Raw genomic sequence first — 15,715 nt, 5'->3', positions numbered from 1 at the left:
TTAAGGGGAACGGATAGGGTAGAGAGAGAAACTATTTCCACTGGTTGGGGAGTCTAGGGCGAGGGGACGTGGTCTAAAAGTTAGAGCCAGACCTTTCAGGAGTGAAGTTAGGAAACACTTCTACATGCAAAGGGTGGTAGAAGTTTGGAATACACTTCCACAAACGGCAATTGATGCTCGGTCAATTGTTTTTTTAAATCAGAGATTGATAGATTTTTGTTAACCAAAGGTATTAAGGGATATGGGGCAAAGCTGGGTATATGGAGTTAGGTCACAGATCGGCCATGATCTTACTGAATGGCGGAACAGGCTCGAGGGAATAAACGGCCTGTTCCTATGTCCTGAGGCGGTGCTGGGCGGCCTTCTCCTTGAACCACAATAGTCTTGCGTTGATGGTGCTCCCACAATGTGGTTAGGTAGGAAATTTGAGAACTGGCGATATGTCGAAGGCAGGATGGGGTGTGGCTTGGAAGGGAAGTGGGAGGATTGGTGTTCCCATATTACTGCTCTTGTCCTTCTGGATGGCAGAAGTTGCAGGGACTACGAGGTGCCATCAAAGCAAGCTTGGTGAGCTGCCTGTAGATTGTACATGCTCTAGCCATAGTGCACCAGTGGTAGAGTGGGTGATACTAAGATCAGTAGTCAAGCAGACTATTGTGTCCTGGGTAATGTTAAGTGAAGTTTTAGATGTAGCTGAAAAAGTTTTCCATCACACTCCTATTTTGATGCTTGTAGATAGTGGGGTCAGGATGTGAGCTACTTGTCAGTGAGTACCCTGTCTCAGTTATGCTCTGGTAGCCAGTGTTGATACAGTTGGTTCAGTCAAGCCTTTGGATATTGATGCGTGGAGACTTGACGATAGTGATGCGGAAGGCTGGGGTGGTGATTGGGCCTATTCTCATGTTGGAGCTGGTCATCGCCTGCCACTCGTCAGCCGAAGCTGAATGTTGGGCAGGTCCTGCTGTATGCTGCCATGGGCTGCTTCATTATTGGAAGTAGTGTAAATGGAGCTGAACTCTGATTAGCACCACTCGTTCTTATGACGAGGGAAGGTCGATGATGCAACTGCAGATGAAGATGCCAATGATACCTCATTGATGAACTGCAGTTAGGTTTTGGGGCTGCAATGATTGGCTTTGAACAACCACAAACATCGTTTTCACTAGGTATGACTCTAGCCACTGTAGAGTTTTCCCTTTGACCACCATTTACCTTGATTTTACTAGGGCTTCCCGCTGACAGTCAAGTGTTGCCCTGATGCCAAAAGCAGCTAGTGTCAGCTTTCATAAGAACATAAGTAGGAGCAGGAGTAGGCCATACGGCCCCTCGAGCCTGCTCCGCCATTCAATAGGATCATGGCTGATCCGAACCTAGACTCACGTCCACTTCCCTGCCCGCTCCCCGTAACCCCTAATTCCCTTATCAGCTAGGAAACTGTCCATCTCCGTTTTAAATTTATTTAATGTCGCAGCTTCCACAGCTCTCTGAGGTAGCAAATTCCATAGATTTACTACCCTCTGAGTGAAGAAGTTTCTCCTTATCTCAGTTTTGAAAGGGCAGCCCCTTATTCTAAGATTATGCCCCCTAGTTCTAGTCTCACCCATCAGTGGAAACATCCTCCCCGCATCCACCCGATCAAGCCCCCTCACAATCTTGTATGTTTCGATAAGATCGCCTCTTATTCTTCTGAATTCCAGTGAGTAGAGGCCCAACCTACTCAACCTTTCCTCATAAGTCAACCCCCTCATCTCCGAAATCAACCGAGTGAACCTTCTCTGAACTGCCTCGAGAGCAAGTATATCTTTTCTTAAATATAGAAACCAAAACTGTACGCAGTATTCCAGGTGTGGCCTCACCAGTACCCTGTATAACTGAAGCAAGACTTCCCTGCTTTTATACTCCATCCCTTTTGCACTAAAAGCCAAGATTCCATTGGCCTTCCTGATCACCTGCTGTACCTGCATGTTAACCTTCTGTGTTTCATGCACCAGGACCCCCAGATCCCTTTGTACTATAGCACTTTGCAGTTTCTCTCCATTTAGATAATAACTTGCTCTTTGATTTTTTCTGCCAAAGTGCATAACCTCACACTTTCCAACATTATATTCCATCTGCCAAATTTCTGCCCACTCACTTAGCCTATGTCCTTTTGCAGGTTTTTTATGTCCTCCTCACTCACTGCTTTCCCTCCCATCTTTGTATCGTCGGCAAACTTGGATATGTTGCACTTGGTCCCCTCCTCCAAATCATTAATATAGATTGTAAAGAGTTGGGGTCCCAGCACTGACCCCTGCGGAACACCACTAGTCACAGATTGCCAACCCGAAAATGAACCATTTATCCCAACTCTCTGTTTTCTGTTAGATAGCCAATCTTCCACCCATGCCAGTATATTACCCCCAATCCCGTGATTTTTTATCTTGTGCAGTAATCTTTTGTGTGGCACCTTGTCAAATGCCTTTTGGAAGTCCAAATACACCACATCCACTGCTTCCCCTTTATCCACCCTGTTTGTTACGTCCTCAAAGAATTCGAGCAAATTTGTCAAACATGACTTCCCCTTCATAAAACCATGCTGACTCTGTCCGATTAAATTATGCTTATCCAAATGTCCTGTTACTGCTTCCTTAATAATGGACTCCAACATTTTACCAACCACAGATGTTAGGCTAACTGGGCTATAGTTTCCAGCCTTTTGTCTACTTCCCTTTTTAAATAAGGGCGTTACATTAGCAGTTTTCCAATCTGCTGGGACCTTACCTGAATCCAGGGAGTTCTGGAAAATTACCACTAATGCATCCGCAATCCCCACCGCCACTTCTCTCAAGACCCTAGGATGTAAGCCATCAGGTCCAGGGGATTTATCCGCCTTTCGTCCCATTATCTTACCGAGTACCACCTCCTTAGTGATTTTAATTGTGTTTAGCTCCTCCCCCCCATAGCCCCCTGTTTGTCCAGTGTTGGGATATTTTTAGTGTCCTCCATTGTAAAGACTGATACAAAATATTTGTTCAGCGTTTTTGCCATCTCCATGTTCCCCACCACTAATTTCCCGGTCTCGTCCTCTAAGGGACCAACATTCACTTTAGCCACCCTTTTTCTTTTTATATAACTGTAGAAACTCTTGCTATCTGTTGTTATATTTTTTGCTAGTTTACTTTCATAATCTATCTTCCCTTTCTTAATTAATTTTTGAGTTATTGTTTGCTGGCTTTTAAATGCTTCTCAATCTTATATCCTCCCACTAGATTTGGCTACTTTATATGCCCTTGTTTTCAGTCGGATACTATCCTTTATTACTTTACTTAGCCACGGATGGCGGTCTTTTCTTTTACGCCCCTTTTTCCTCAGTGGAATATATTGTTCTTGAAAGTTGTGAAATATCTCCTTGAATGTACAGCACTGCTCACGTACCGTCTTACACTTTAATCTATTTTCCCAGTCCACTTTAGTCAACTCTGCTCTCATACCTTCATAGTCTCCTTTATTTAAGCTTTGTACGCTTTCCTTTGGCACTCAGCTCGTGTCCATACCTGGATGGAGGCTATCACGAGATCTGGACTGAAGTGGCTCTGGTGGTATCCAAACTGAGCATCAAGCAGGTGCCATCCGACAGCACTATTGATGGCTCATTTCATCACTATGCTGCTGTTTGGGAGGGGGCTGCTAGGACAGTAATTGGCTGAGTTAGGTCTTATCTGCTTTTTGTGGATTGGACATACTTGGGCAATTTTCCATATTGTTGGGTAGATGCCAGTGCCTAACTGCAGTGGAAGAGCTCGGATAGGGCACGCGACTTGCTCTGGTGCGCAGGTCTTAACCTACAGACCCTGACAACATGCCATCTGTGTTGTTTATGTTGTGTCCTGTGTACTCAGGCGCTTCTCAATGTTATATGGTGTAAACTGAATTGGCTGAATTGACAGTGGGAACCTTAGAAATGGGCCGAGTCGGATTGGCCACTTGTCAATTTTGACAGAAGATGCCCTAGAACAATTCAGCTTCCCCTCTTGCACTTGTGTGCTGGGCTCTGACATAGTTAAGGAAGGAGATGTTCACCGAGTCTTCTCCTGTTAGTTAACCGATTACCCACCACCATTCTCAACTAAATGTGATACGATTATATAGCTTTGTTTTGATCGGGTTACACTACAAAAACTATAGAAGTTATGGCTTTTCTCATTTAAGCTGAGAAAGTTAAGGAAAGCTTGATTATGAAAGGTAAGGTAAATAGTGATAGATCATTTCCACAGGTCAGTGAAGCAGTAGCAAGAAGGTACAAATTTATGATCACAAATAGGTTAGAAAAAAATTCTTTACACAGGTGAACAGAATGTCGAATTCTCTGCCACAAATCACTGTCCAAGCAGAGCTCAAATTCTTTAAAGGGAATTAAGTTAGCTGCTTCAAAAAAAGAGCACGGGTAGCAATGAAGAAAATCCAGCCAAAACTTGACCGACCAAATAGCTTATTTCTGTGCGATAATATTGTATAACTTTGGTGCTGTCGAATCATAAGACAATACAGGAAACTTTCGTTTAACTGGAGGTTAAAAGTCCAGAAAGCTCTATCTACCGGCAAAATTCAGGAGCCGTTTTCTATAAGTTTTTTTACTTCTCGTTGCTTTTTTTTCCCCCAGTCAGGCTCTGCAAGGTCTGTAGCTAAACAACAGCTTCAGCTAGAGACGCTTGCAGCTGCAGCCGACTGTTTTGAAGCTGTTGCTAAGCAACAGGGTTTGTTGATTCACACGGAGCTGAAAAGCTCTATGTTTTAACATTGCCGCTGGTTTATACGGCAGTTTTGATCTAACGGCACCAACTCGGTCCCGTCAGTGCCGGATACCAGAAAGTTTCCTGTAGTATAAATATACCCTTGGGTATTGAAATCAGCTTTTGTGGCCCATGTTAATGATAAAAATATTTTTTATTCCCTCTAAAAAGTCAAAAATGAGAAATGTTCAGATCATTACCTCAAACAGAAGCAGAGGAGGACCTGGCTAAAAGTTGGTTGGAATACAACCATTTCACTTTTAGGATCAGAGTTTGAGTCCGCCTGCACTAGCTTCAATTAAAAATTCTCATCTTTACCAGCTAAATTAAATAAGTTTGGATAGTTTCAACCCTGTTTCCTAGTAAACTTGCAGCACAGTTCTCCCCGTAATTCAACGCAAACTGATTTCACCCAAGGGGTCATATGGCCAAGAGGCCTGGCAATGGGAATGAAAGTTCCTGCACAATGCAGACAAAGCACATTGCTGGGGCAGGACAAGAAAGTTTTACTTTGAAACTGTCTTGAGATACAAAGAAACATAGGATCAGGAGTAGGCCATTCAACTAATCAAGTCTGCTCCCCCATTCAATTAGATTATGGATGATCTGTACCTCAATTTCTTTTACCTGCCTTTTGTTCCACATCCCTTCATACCCTTATCCAACAAAAATCTATTCATCAGAGCCATGAAAATTTCAATTGAACCAGAATCCACAGCCTTTTGGGAGATAGCTCCAGGTTTGCAGTAGCCTCTGTGGAAAAAGTGCTTCTTCATTTCACTAATTGGCCTAGCTCTAATTTTAAAATTTGCTCCCTTGATCTGCAGTGGAGCTTGAACCCATGACCTTCTGACAGGGGTCAAGGTGCTACCACTGAGCCACGGCAGACACCCAGATAACCTATTTTTCTGTAATTACTAGACCTGTTAACCCTTTAGGTGATGTTATCAGTTTGTGCCGAATTATAGACAGAAAATTGTGCTCAGTTTACTAGGAAACATAAAAGTATACAAATTTATTCAATGTAACTGATAAAAATGGGAAACTTTTTCATCCCCTCAGCCTGCACTGGCTTCAAACTCTGATCCTAAAAAAGGTGTAAAGACTGTAGTTCAAGCAACCATTGATCAGTTTCCTCCTCTGCTTAGGTGTTCGAGGTCATGATGTGAACGGTTTTCTTATTTTGATACTTGACCCAGGACTGCTCAGTTCTGCCATGGGGTCCCAAACATTCCATTATACAGCACTGACAATCCCTCACCATAGTGACAGAATTTTGCAAATCATAACCAAGCAACAAATACTAACCTTGATGGTTAGGTGAATTATGACTGCATGAAGCTTGGAAACTAGGTCCAATCGCTTCCATTGGCCTGAGAGATGTCCGGTCTACATTGTCCTGAAAAAGGCAAAATCAAATGTATAGCCATATTTAAATATATTGCATCTCACACAAACCAGATCTCCCATGGTGTTGCTTACAGGTGATGGAGAAAACACTTTTTTTAATATAACAGGATTATAATATCACAGAATACATTGTTACAAGTTTTTAAAAATGTGCATTAGCACCATGACTCATTGCACACACAATACAAAAACACACTTGCAAAAATGCTCCTGTCTCGGGGTGAGAAATTGCATATAATGTTGCTCATAAAAGAGAGCAGCCGTTAAAAATATTGCTCTTTTAAAAAAATTAAAAAGTGCAATATCACAGATTAGGAAAATTGGCTTTCACAGAAATGGTGTGAATATTTTGGGTGAAAAGTAGACAACATAATTGCATATTCAGGACATAGAACAGGAAAACATAGTCCATGGCTGAAGGGCAATATTTGCATGTCCATAATACTGAAAAAACCACGAGGAACAAAAAAAATGGGGGCAACCAGCTGAAGCACAAAAGTAATTTTAAGACTACATGCCCCCCAAACCAACTCAGGTTACTGAACGTAATGTTTTTAATCCATTTTATAGCAACGCTACATCCAGAAAACACTTCCAGAACATCACACAATTAGGCAAATTTGCACATCATATTGACAACTATTCAAGTTTGTCCCACCTTAATACAAATCTGTTCTATCTGATTGACTATACAAATTTACTGATTGCAATTCAGTTATATACAAATTTACTGATTGCAATTCAGTTATATACAAATTTACTGATTGCAATTCAGTTATATACAAATTTCTTAGAAGAAAGGTGAACAAGGCCAGATAGTTTTTGCAAAAGATTTTGATTGCTATTTTTTCATATTACTGCCAGATACAATACCAGGACCATGATATGAGTGCGATCACAATCCAGGACGCTACTTGAATGCTGCTGAATCCCATAACCCTCCCACTTACTTCAGTGCTGAACACCAGATACCTACTTCCAGCCTGGTGCCTTACCTACCGTACTGTTGTGCATTCTGGTTTTTCAAAAAAAAAATGAAATGACGTGCCTACATAAAAGAAACATGTAACAGCAGCCACTGACATAATTCTCGGGGGGGGGGGGGGGGGGGGGGGGGGAAAAGAGTGAAGGAACACAATTTGACATTAAGTCACAGTAAATCAGTTCCTCCCTATATTGTGCATTACCGAGCACCTGGTCCAACATAACTTGCATAAGGCCTATAGCAATAAAACAGCAACTCACCATGAGCAACACCATGGGAAATAAGCTAATTTATATTTTTATTAAAAATTTGTCAGCATGACTTCCTGTTGGCACATTTTTATCATGCTTTCACAGAATCACAGAAACCCCACAGTGCAGATAGAGGCCATTTCGGCCCATCGAGCCTGCACCGACACATATCCCACCCGATCCCCGTAACCCCTACACCAACACATATCCCACCCTATCCCCGTAACCCCACGTATTTAATCCCCCTAACACTAAGGGTCAATTTATCATAGCCAATCAACCTAACCCGCACATCTTTGGACTGTGGGAGGAAACCGGAGCACCGGAGCACCCGGAGGAAACCCACGCAAACACGGGGAGAACACCGCAGCACGGTGGCATAGTGGTTAGCACTGTTGCCTCACAGCGCCAGGGACCCGGGTTCGAATCCGGCCTCGGGTGACTGTCTGTGTGGAGTTTGCACATTCTCCCCGTGTTTGCGTGGGTTTCCTCCGGCTGCTCCGGTTTCCTCCCACAGTCCAAAGATGTGCGGGTTAGGTTGATTGGCTATGATAAATTGACCCTTAGTGTTAGGGGGATTAAATACGTGGGGTTACGGGGATCGGGTGGGATATGTGTCGGTGCAGGCTCGATGGGCCGAAATGGCCTCTATCTGCACTGTGGGGTTTCTGTGATTTCTGTGAATGTGCAAACTCCACACAGACAGTCGCCCGAGGCCGGATTCGAACCCGGGTCCCTGGCGCTGTGAGGCAACAGTGCTAACCACTATGCCACCGTGCTTTGCGGCAATGTTTTCCCATTATAAATTCTTATGTCCACATTTATAATGGGCTTTGTCTATGCTAACTCGCCACTGATTGTACAATCTGGTGACTGGGTTCCCGTATCATTCACCACAATGCTTTCTAAAAAATTCCCCATACACCACTTTTTCCATTCAATTACTAAAGCTGAAAATAAGGATTTAAACAAAAAAAAAATACATTTTATATCATGATAAAATTTATCAATGAATTGCCTCTGGCGTTTAATTCCTTCATTAAAGTTTTTTCTTGCCAAGGCCGCAACCTATCCCAAAAATCTGGTCTTGGGCTTGTTATTTTGCCCAGAGTAGTGACTGAGCTGAATTTGGATTGTGCAGCGTCAACCTGTAGTGTATCTAACGTTCGAGGATGAGTCAGTGCCAGCCATACTGAGAGGAAGGCAGTCAGAGGTAGAGAGACACCCCCTCTTTCCCTTCCTTTAGGAGACTGAATGGGTTAGAGTCCACAAGAGGGTGAACTATATATGGAAACATATAGCTTTGTTTGACAGAATATGTTCAAAAATCCATCTCTTGGCCCAGGACTCCACAGTCAAATGTTACACAGACCAGTGGACTTCAATGTTCATACGAAAATTGATCTTCAACAGAAATGCAGCCACGCTGTCAATCCGCCACAAGATTATAACAAGAATAATTGTCAGGATTAAAGACAGACCTCCATGGAATCCATTGTTAAGGAAGTGGTATCAGGGAACTTAGAAAATCATAACATGATTAGGCAGAGTCAACATGGTTTTATGAAAGGGAAATCGTGTTTAACAAATTTATTAGAGTTTTGAGGACGTAACTAGCAGGGTAGATAAAGGGGAACCAGTGGATGTAGTATATTTGGATTTCCAAAAGGCATTTGATAAGGTGCCACATAAAAGGTTATTGCACAAGATTAAGGATCATGGGGTTGGGGGTAATATAGTAGCATGTGTAGAGGATTGGTTAACGGACAGAAAACAGAGTAGGGATAAACGGGTCTCTTTCAGGTTTACAGGCTGTAACTAGTGGGGTGCCGCAAGGATCAGTGTTGGGGCCTCAGCTATTTACAATCTATTAATGACCGAGATGAAGGGACCGAGTGTAATGTATCCAAGTTTGCTGATGATACAAAGCTAGGTGGGACAGTAAGCTGTGAGGAGAACACAGAGTCTGCAAAGGGATATAGATAGACTAAGTGAGTGGACAGTAAGGTGGCAGATGGAATATAATGTAGGTAAGTATGAGGTTATTCACTTTGGTAGGAATAGAGAAACAGAATATTTTTTAAATGGTGACAAACTTTCAAATGTTGGCATTCAGAGAGATTTGGGTGTCCTTGTGCAAGAAACACAGGAAGCTAGCATACAGGTACAGCAAGCAATAAGGAAGGCAAGTGGCATGTTGGCCTTTATTGCAAGGGGGGTTGGGGTACAAGAGTAAGGAAGTCGTGCTACAATTGTACAGGGCCTTGGTGAGACCACACCTGGAGTACTGTGCACAGTTTTGGTCTCCTTATCCAAGGAAGGATATACTTGCCTTGGAGGCGGTGCAACGAAGGTTCACTAGATTGATTCCTGGGATGAGAGGGCTGTCCTATGCTGAGAGATTGAGTAGAATGGGCCTATATGCTCTGGAGTTTAGAAGAATGAGGTGATCTCATTGAGACATACAAGATTCTGAAGGGGATTGACAGGGTAGATGCCCAGAGGTTGTTTCCCCTGGCTGGAGTGTCTAGAACTAGGAGGCATAGTCACAGGATAAGGGGTAGGCCATTTAAGACGAAAATGAGGAGGAATTTCTTCACTCAGAGGGTTATGAATCTTTGGAATTCTCTGCCCCAGAGGGCTGTAAATGCAGAGTCTCTTTTAAAGTATATTCAAAGCTGAGATAGATAGATTTTTGGACATTGAGGGAATGAAGGGATATGGGGATCAGGCGAGAAAGTGGAGTTGAGGTTGAAGATCAGCCATGATCTTATTGAATGGCGGAGCAGGCTAGAGGGGCTGTATGGCCTACTTATGTTCTTATGGCTATGTTAGGAACAGAAAAGCTGCTGCAGCTGCATCATAGAATCATAGAAATTTAAAGCACAGCAGGAGGCCATTCGACCCATCGTTGTGCGTCAGCCGAAAAAGAGCTATCCAGCCTAATCTCACTTTCCAGCTCTTGAAGTGCTGTAACCTACAAGGCTACAGACCAAGTGCATACCCAAACACATTTTAAATGTGATGATCGTTTCTGCCTCTACCACCCTTTCAGGCCGTGAGTTCCAGACCCCCACCTCCCTCGGGATGAAAAAAGTTCTCAACTCCCCTCTTATCCTTCTACCAATTACTTTAGATCTGTGCCCCCTGGTTATTAACCTCTCTGCTAAGGGAAATAGGTGCTTCCTATCGACTCTATCTAGGCCCCTTAATTTTATACACCTCAATTAAATCTCCCCTCAGCCTCCCCCCCAGCCTATCCAATCTTTCCTCACAGCTAATATTCTCCATCTGTCGATCATTACCCTTTGCTTCCTGCCAGAGTCAATTTTGGATCCAACTTGCCACTTTTCCTTGGATCCCATGGGCTTTTACTTTTCTGACCAGTCTGCCATGTGGGACATGGTCAAAAGCCTTGCTAAAATCCATGTAGACTATGTCAAACGGACAATCCTCCTTATTACCCCCTCAAAAAAATTCAGTCAAGTTGGTCAGACATGACTGTCCTTCATTAATCCGTGCCTTTCTAAATCACTATTAATACTGTCCCTCAGAATTTTTTTCCAACAATTTGCTCACCACCGAGACGGACTGGCCTGTAATTACTCAGTCTATCCTCTTCTTCCTTTTAAAACTGTACAACATTGGCAGTCCTCCGACAGCACACCTGTAGCCAGAGAGGATTGAAAAATGATGGTCAGAGTCTCCACTACTTCCTCCCTTGCTTCTCTTAACAGCCTGGGATACATTTCATCCGGGCCTGGCGATTGATCTACTCTCAGATGCTAAACCCCTTAATACTTACTATCACTAGGTTTATCTCCTCTAATATTTCACACCCCTCCTCAACTACAATGTCTGCATCGCCCCTCTCTTTTGTGAAGACAGACGCAAAGTATTCATTAAGAACCATACCCATGTCTTCTGCCTCTAAACACAAGCTTCCTTTTTGGTCTCTAATAGGCCCTACGCTTTTAATTATCCTCTTGCTCTTGATGTATTTATAAAACATATTTGGACATCAATATAAAAAGGTCAGCACTGAAACCAAAAAACAAAACTTCACATACTTATTTGCAGAACATTCTCAGGTTTTGTTGCTTTCAACTGTTGGAGCATTATTAACGCTCTAGGAAATATGATTGGCAAGTGTAATTCAGTTCAAACTCTTGCTTTTGCGCTGCATCATGACTTAAGGATGAAATAAAAGATCTTTGGACTGATCAAGCATGCTTCCTCCACATAATGTATAATTTGCCCCATTACCAACTCCACTCAAGACAATTTCCTGAGGGTGGCACTCAACCATGTAAAGCCTCCAAGTTAAAATTCTGAAATTTACGCTTAAAATGTTAGATTTCTGATGACTTTGCTTATGCATAATCCAAACATGGATGCTCAAGTGCTGATGGAGCAGCATAACTCTTAGATGATAACCAAAGTGAGAAAAAATACTTTTACACAAGAACAAACTTCCACTTTTACAGCGCCTCATCACGTTCTCTCAGCATCTCAAAGCATTTTAGGATCAATAATTTACTGCTGAAGTGCCGTCACATATAAGCAAACACAGCAACCAACTTGTATACAGAAATTGCTAGTTAAGCTGTTTTTGGTGATGTTGGTTGAAGGGAAAATATCACATCACACTGGAAGAACTCCCTGCTCTTCTGTCAAATGGCACAGTGGGATCTTTTATGCCCTTTAACAGGGTGATGATTTAACATGTTATCCTTAAGATGACACCTCTAAATGCAGTGCTCCATTATTACCGTTAGCCTAGATTTTGTGATTAAGTCCTGGAATGGGGCTTGAAACCACAACCTTCTGACTTAGGTGGCGAGAGTACAGCCAACTGAGCCAACCTGATAAATCATATCCATTGAGCTTGGATTTTTTTTAAATAGTGATCTTTTAGAAGTGAGAAAACATCAGTTGGTGACACAATTGAAGTGCCCACACTTATGTTCCAAATGGTTAAATGAAAAACATGATATTTGGTGTAACTGCATGAAAAACACATCACTAGTTTGTTCCTGTTCAAGAGGTCATTTACAAGTTTTCTCTTCCCATTTTTTCACTTGGTGAGTTTGCTTTTCATGGGTACTATGTTGGAACTAGTGGATTCACCCCTTTATGTATCAAAAATGCTTTCATCCAGCCTTTTTGTAAATTGATTGGCAATAATTTGGTGCCATACTTCTGTCTTGTGTACTCTGTGTTCACTATGATGTGAGAAGTTCTGGAATCTTGCAAAACAATGTACAGGTATTCAGGGTTTGTGACTGTGATAACAGTTCAAGATGTTACCACTGCAACAACAAAAAGTATAAACAAAGCTAGAAGGGGTCAAAGAACAAAAATAGAAATCCAATCACTTGAGTGCAACAAATACCTGCTTACCTGTGTTAATTGTGATTATTAAAGGCAAATTTGCTGCAGCACAAAGACTGCCATTGTTACATTTTGAGTTCTATTTGTGTTAGTGTCCATTTACTCTCAGTATACAAACAGCATAAGCAGAATTGCTACCGTATATTTTTATACACATACATTTAAGCATTTGATGTGGTCACATGAATGACACTTCTCCATTTCTGAAAAAGATTGATTTATGGCTAAATTATCTCCCACATACTACACTGAACCAACTAAACCTGCTGTTGGCAGGGAAAAGTCAACATAAAAAGGATAATTTTTATTAAGTTTATTTTCAAAGATCAATCTTGAACATCTTATAAGTCAATGGTTCTCAAACTGGGGTGCACGGGTTCCGGAGAGATTTTCCAGGGGTGCGAGAAATAATGTGAAATTGCTTACCAAGCAGAGCCAGTCTTGCACCTAACATCTAAAGTTGTTAAAGGGTGGAGTGATAGTTTGGTCCACCTTGTTTCCTTCACTCAAAAGATTGCACAGGAAGAAAAAAACACTCTTGCTTCACTAATATGGAGATCTATTGTCTTTTGTAGCCGCATACATCACTGAATGATAATTTGGTGACAGTTTATGAAATTAGACGCTTATACTTCGCACACACGATGGTTGCAAATTCAAATTCTGGAAACAGGACTAAATGTTTTAAACTCAAAAATGCCTCCCGTGTGTTAACATTAAGTTTGTAATAACCCGCAACTCACCTGTTGTGAACAGCACCTAGGAATTACTCATTTAAATTGATATGTTGATGTAGATTTCACCGCTCCTGCAGGGTGCCAGAATCCCTATACAGTGACACAATCCATTCCTCAAATAGACAGAGGCTGCCCAATACAAAACCAGCAACTTACACTAAGACAGGGCATTAGGGATGTTCAGTGTACTAGAAGTCACATTTGCCGTGTTAAATAAGCAAGCATGATTGTGATTAAGTTTTTAGTGATATCAATGCATATTAATTTTAAAGCATTTTTTACACCGTATCCTACCTTAAATAACCCACAATAAAAACATGGGCAAAGCTACATACTTTAATGATGACCTAATCTCATTGTAAGAAAATAGTTAGCAAGACAGTCCTCAAATTAGTAATAGAATTTTTCATTATTTATACATGATAAAAAAAAATTGGTAGAAAAAAATTCCCCAAAATGCAATAACCTACAACAATATAGCTTCATCGATAGCTAACAAATCACTGACTATCAAATAAAGTAAACAAGTGTTTAACAAGTGCAAAATTGCGGACATATATAAAATAAAAACAAAATATAAATTGTGGATTGGTTTTTATGGAAACTGCATGCTGTAGTTTTATTATTGAATGTTTTTAGTTTAATTTAGTTTTATTTTGCCGGGAGGTGGTAAAGGAAAATATGACAAATAAAGCTTTAATAAAACACTTGACATACAGCACTTTCATCGTGAGAGTATTATATATTATAATTTAGATAGTGGGTCTGTGATTACTAATCCATTTGAAAAAGGGTCCTTGAATCAAAAAGGTTTGAGAACCACTGTTATAAGTAACAAGGACTCTGAAAAGTTCTGCGTGAGCAAGTAACGTTTTATAGGTTTTTTGCAGCCTTGTTAGATAATCCCAGTAATTACACTGCCATTCTACAAGTGGAGCAAAGATTGAATTGATTATCCAATCTTTTATTCTTTCATGCAAATACATGTTCAATAACCACACACATTGTTTGAACAGAAGAATATTGTTTGATCAATATACTCAAGAAAAAAGGTGAAGATTTGTAATACAGCCCTGTGATTAGCGCACCTTAGGAATTCTGCAAAATTGAATTTCAAACATAATATGCAGCAACAGAAAAAGTTAGATACTAGTGATTTTAATTTTAAAATGACAGCTGATCAGTACACTAGAGGGCACTCTTGTTTCAAATATTCCCTCAAAATTATGTGAAATTATTAAAAGTAGTATCAGAATGCATTGTAGTGATACTGTAATTTGAAGTTTGATATTTTGCCACACTAAAGTGGTATTAACTGACATGTTTACCTTGCCTTTTATTTTCATAACAACAGAATGGAATTCAAATATTGCAAATGTCTAAAATAGATGATTAGCATTTCTGAATATCTTGACTGAATCAACCAACAGCAGAGAGTTTGCTGGAAAGTGAATCACTCAGAACAGAGGACTATTTGTGGAGTCATGAAAGGAAAGTTTTTTGTTGTTGGAAGTATTCCTACTGTACATCAGTTATAGGAACAGCGTGCACACAATCACATACACAATCCAGGCCGACACCCCTGTGCTGCACTGTTGGAGATGCAGTCTTTCACATGAGATGTTATGCCAAGGGCCTGCTTGCCCCCTCAGGTGAAAAGATGCCATGGCACTATCAAAGGATGAGCAGAGAGTTCTCCGAGTTTTCTAGCCAATATTTATCCCTCAACCAACATCACAAACATTATTTGGTAATTTAGCTCATTGCTGTTTATGGGACCTTGCTATATACAAATTGGCTGCCACATTTCCCTACATTACAACAGTGACTACACTTCATAAGTACTTGACTGGCTGCTTTGCACTTTGGGACACACTGAGGTCATGAAAGGCACTATATAAATGCAAGTTCTTCATTTTTCAGTTAGTAACCAAGAATTAATCATGCTATTTTTTCCAATTGTTTTCCATTTATTCTTCTAAGTTGGATTTCAATTAATCGGAAGGTCTTTATTTAGATTACAAAGTATTACAAAGCACAAAAACTGGCCATTCGGTCCAACAGGTCCATGCTGGTGTTTATGCTCCACATAAGCCTTCTCCCACCCTTCTTCATCTAACCATCAACATATCTGTCCATTCCTTTATCCCTCATGTGTTTATCTAGCTT

The 15,715-nt window shown here is 41.1% G+C and overlaps 1 protein-coding gene across 5 annotated transcripts in view; it reads right to left on the bottom strand.

Annotated features, from left to right (window-relative positions):
• Nucleotides 1–15,715, bottom strand: part of grb10b (growth factor receptor-bound protein 10b) — a 267,318-nt gene that overhangs the window by 162,838 nt on the left and 88,765 nt on the right. For 4 of the 5 annotated variants that reach the window (XM_085988113.1, XM_085988111.1, XM_085988109.1 and 1 more), the window contains one exon: nt 6,078–6,168. The exons of the other annotated variant lie outside the window; for it this stretch is intronic. In XM_085988113.1, the coding sequence (XP_085844239.1) occupies nt 6,078–6,168 (91 nt within the window). The remainder of the gene's footprint in view (nt 1–6,077; nt 6,169–15,715) is intronic. 5 annotated transcript variants of the gene reach the window in all.

Source organism: Somniosus microcephalus, chromosome 5 (genome assembly GCF_052327205.1).
Source record: "Somniosus microcephalus isolate GS21.2 chromosome 5, FLI_Smic_1.0, whole genome shotgun sequence".
Lineage (NCBI taxonomy): Eukaryota > Metazoa > Chordata > Chondrichthyes > Squaliformes > Somniosidae > Somniosus > Somniosus microcephalus.
The sequence above is the reverse complement of the archived record's forward strand: the minus strand, read 5'-3'. Positions and strand labels throughout refer to the sequence as shown.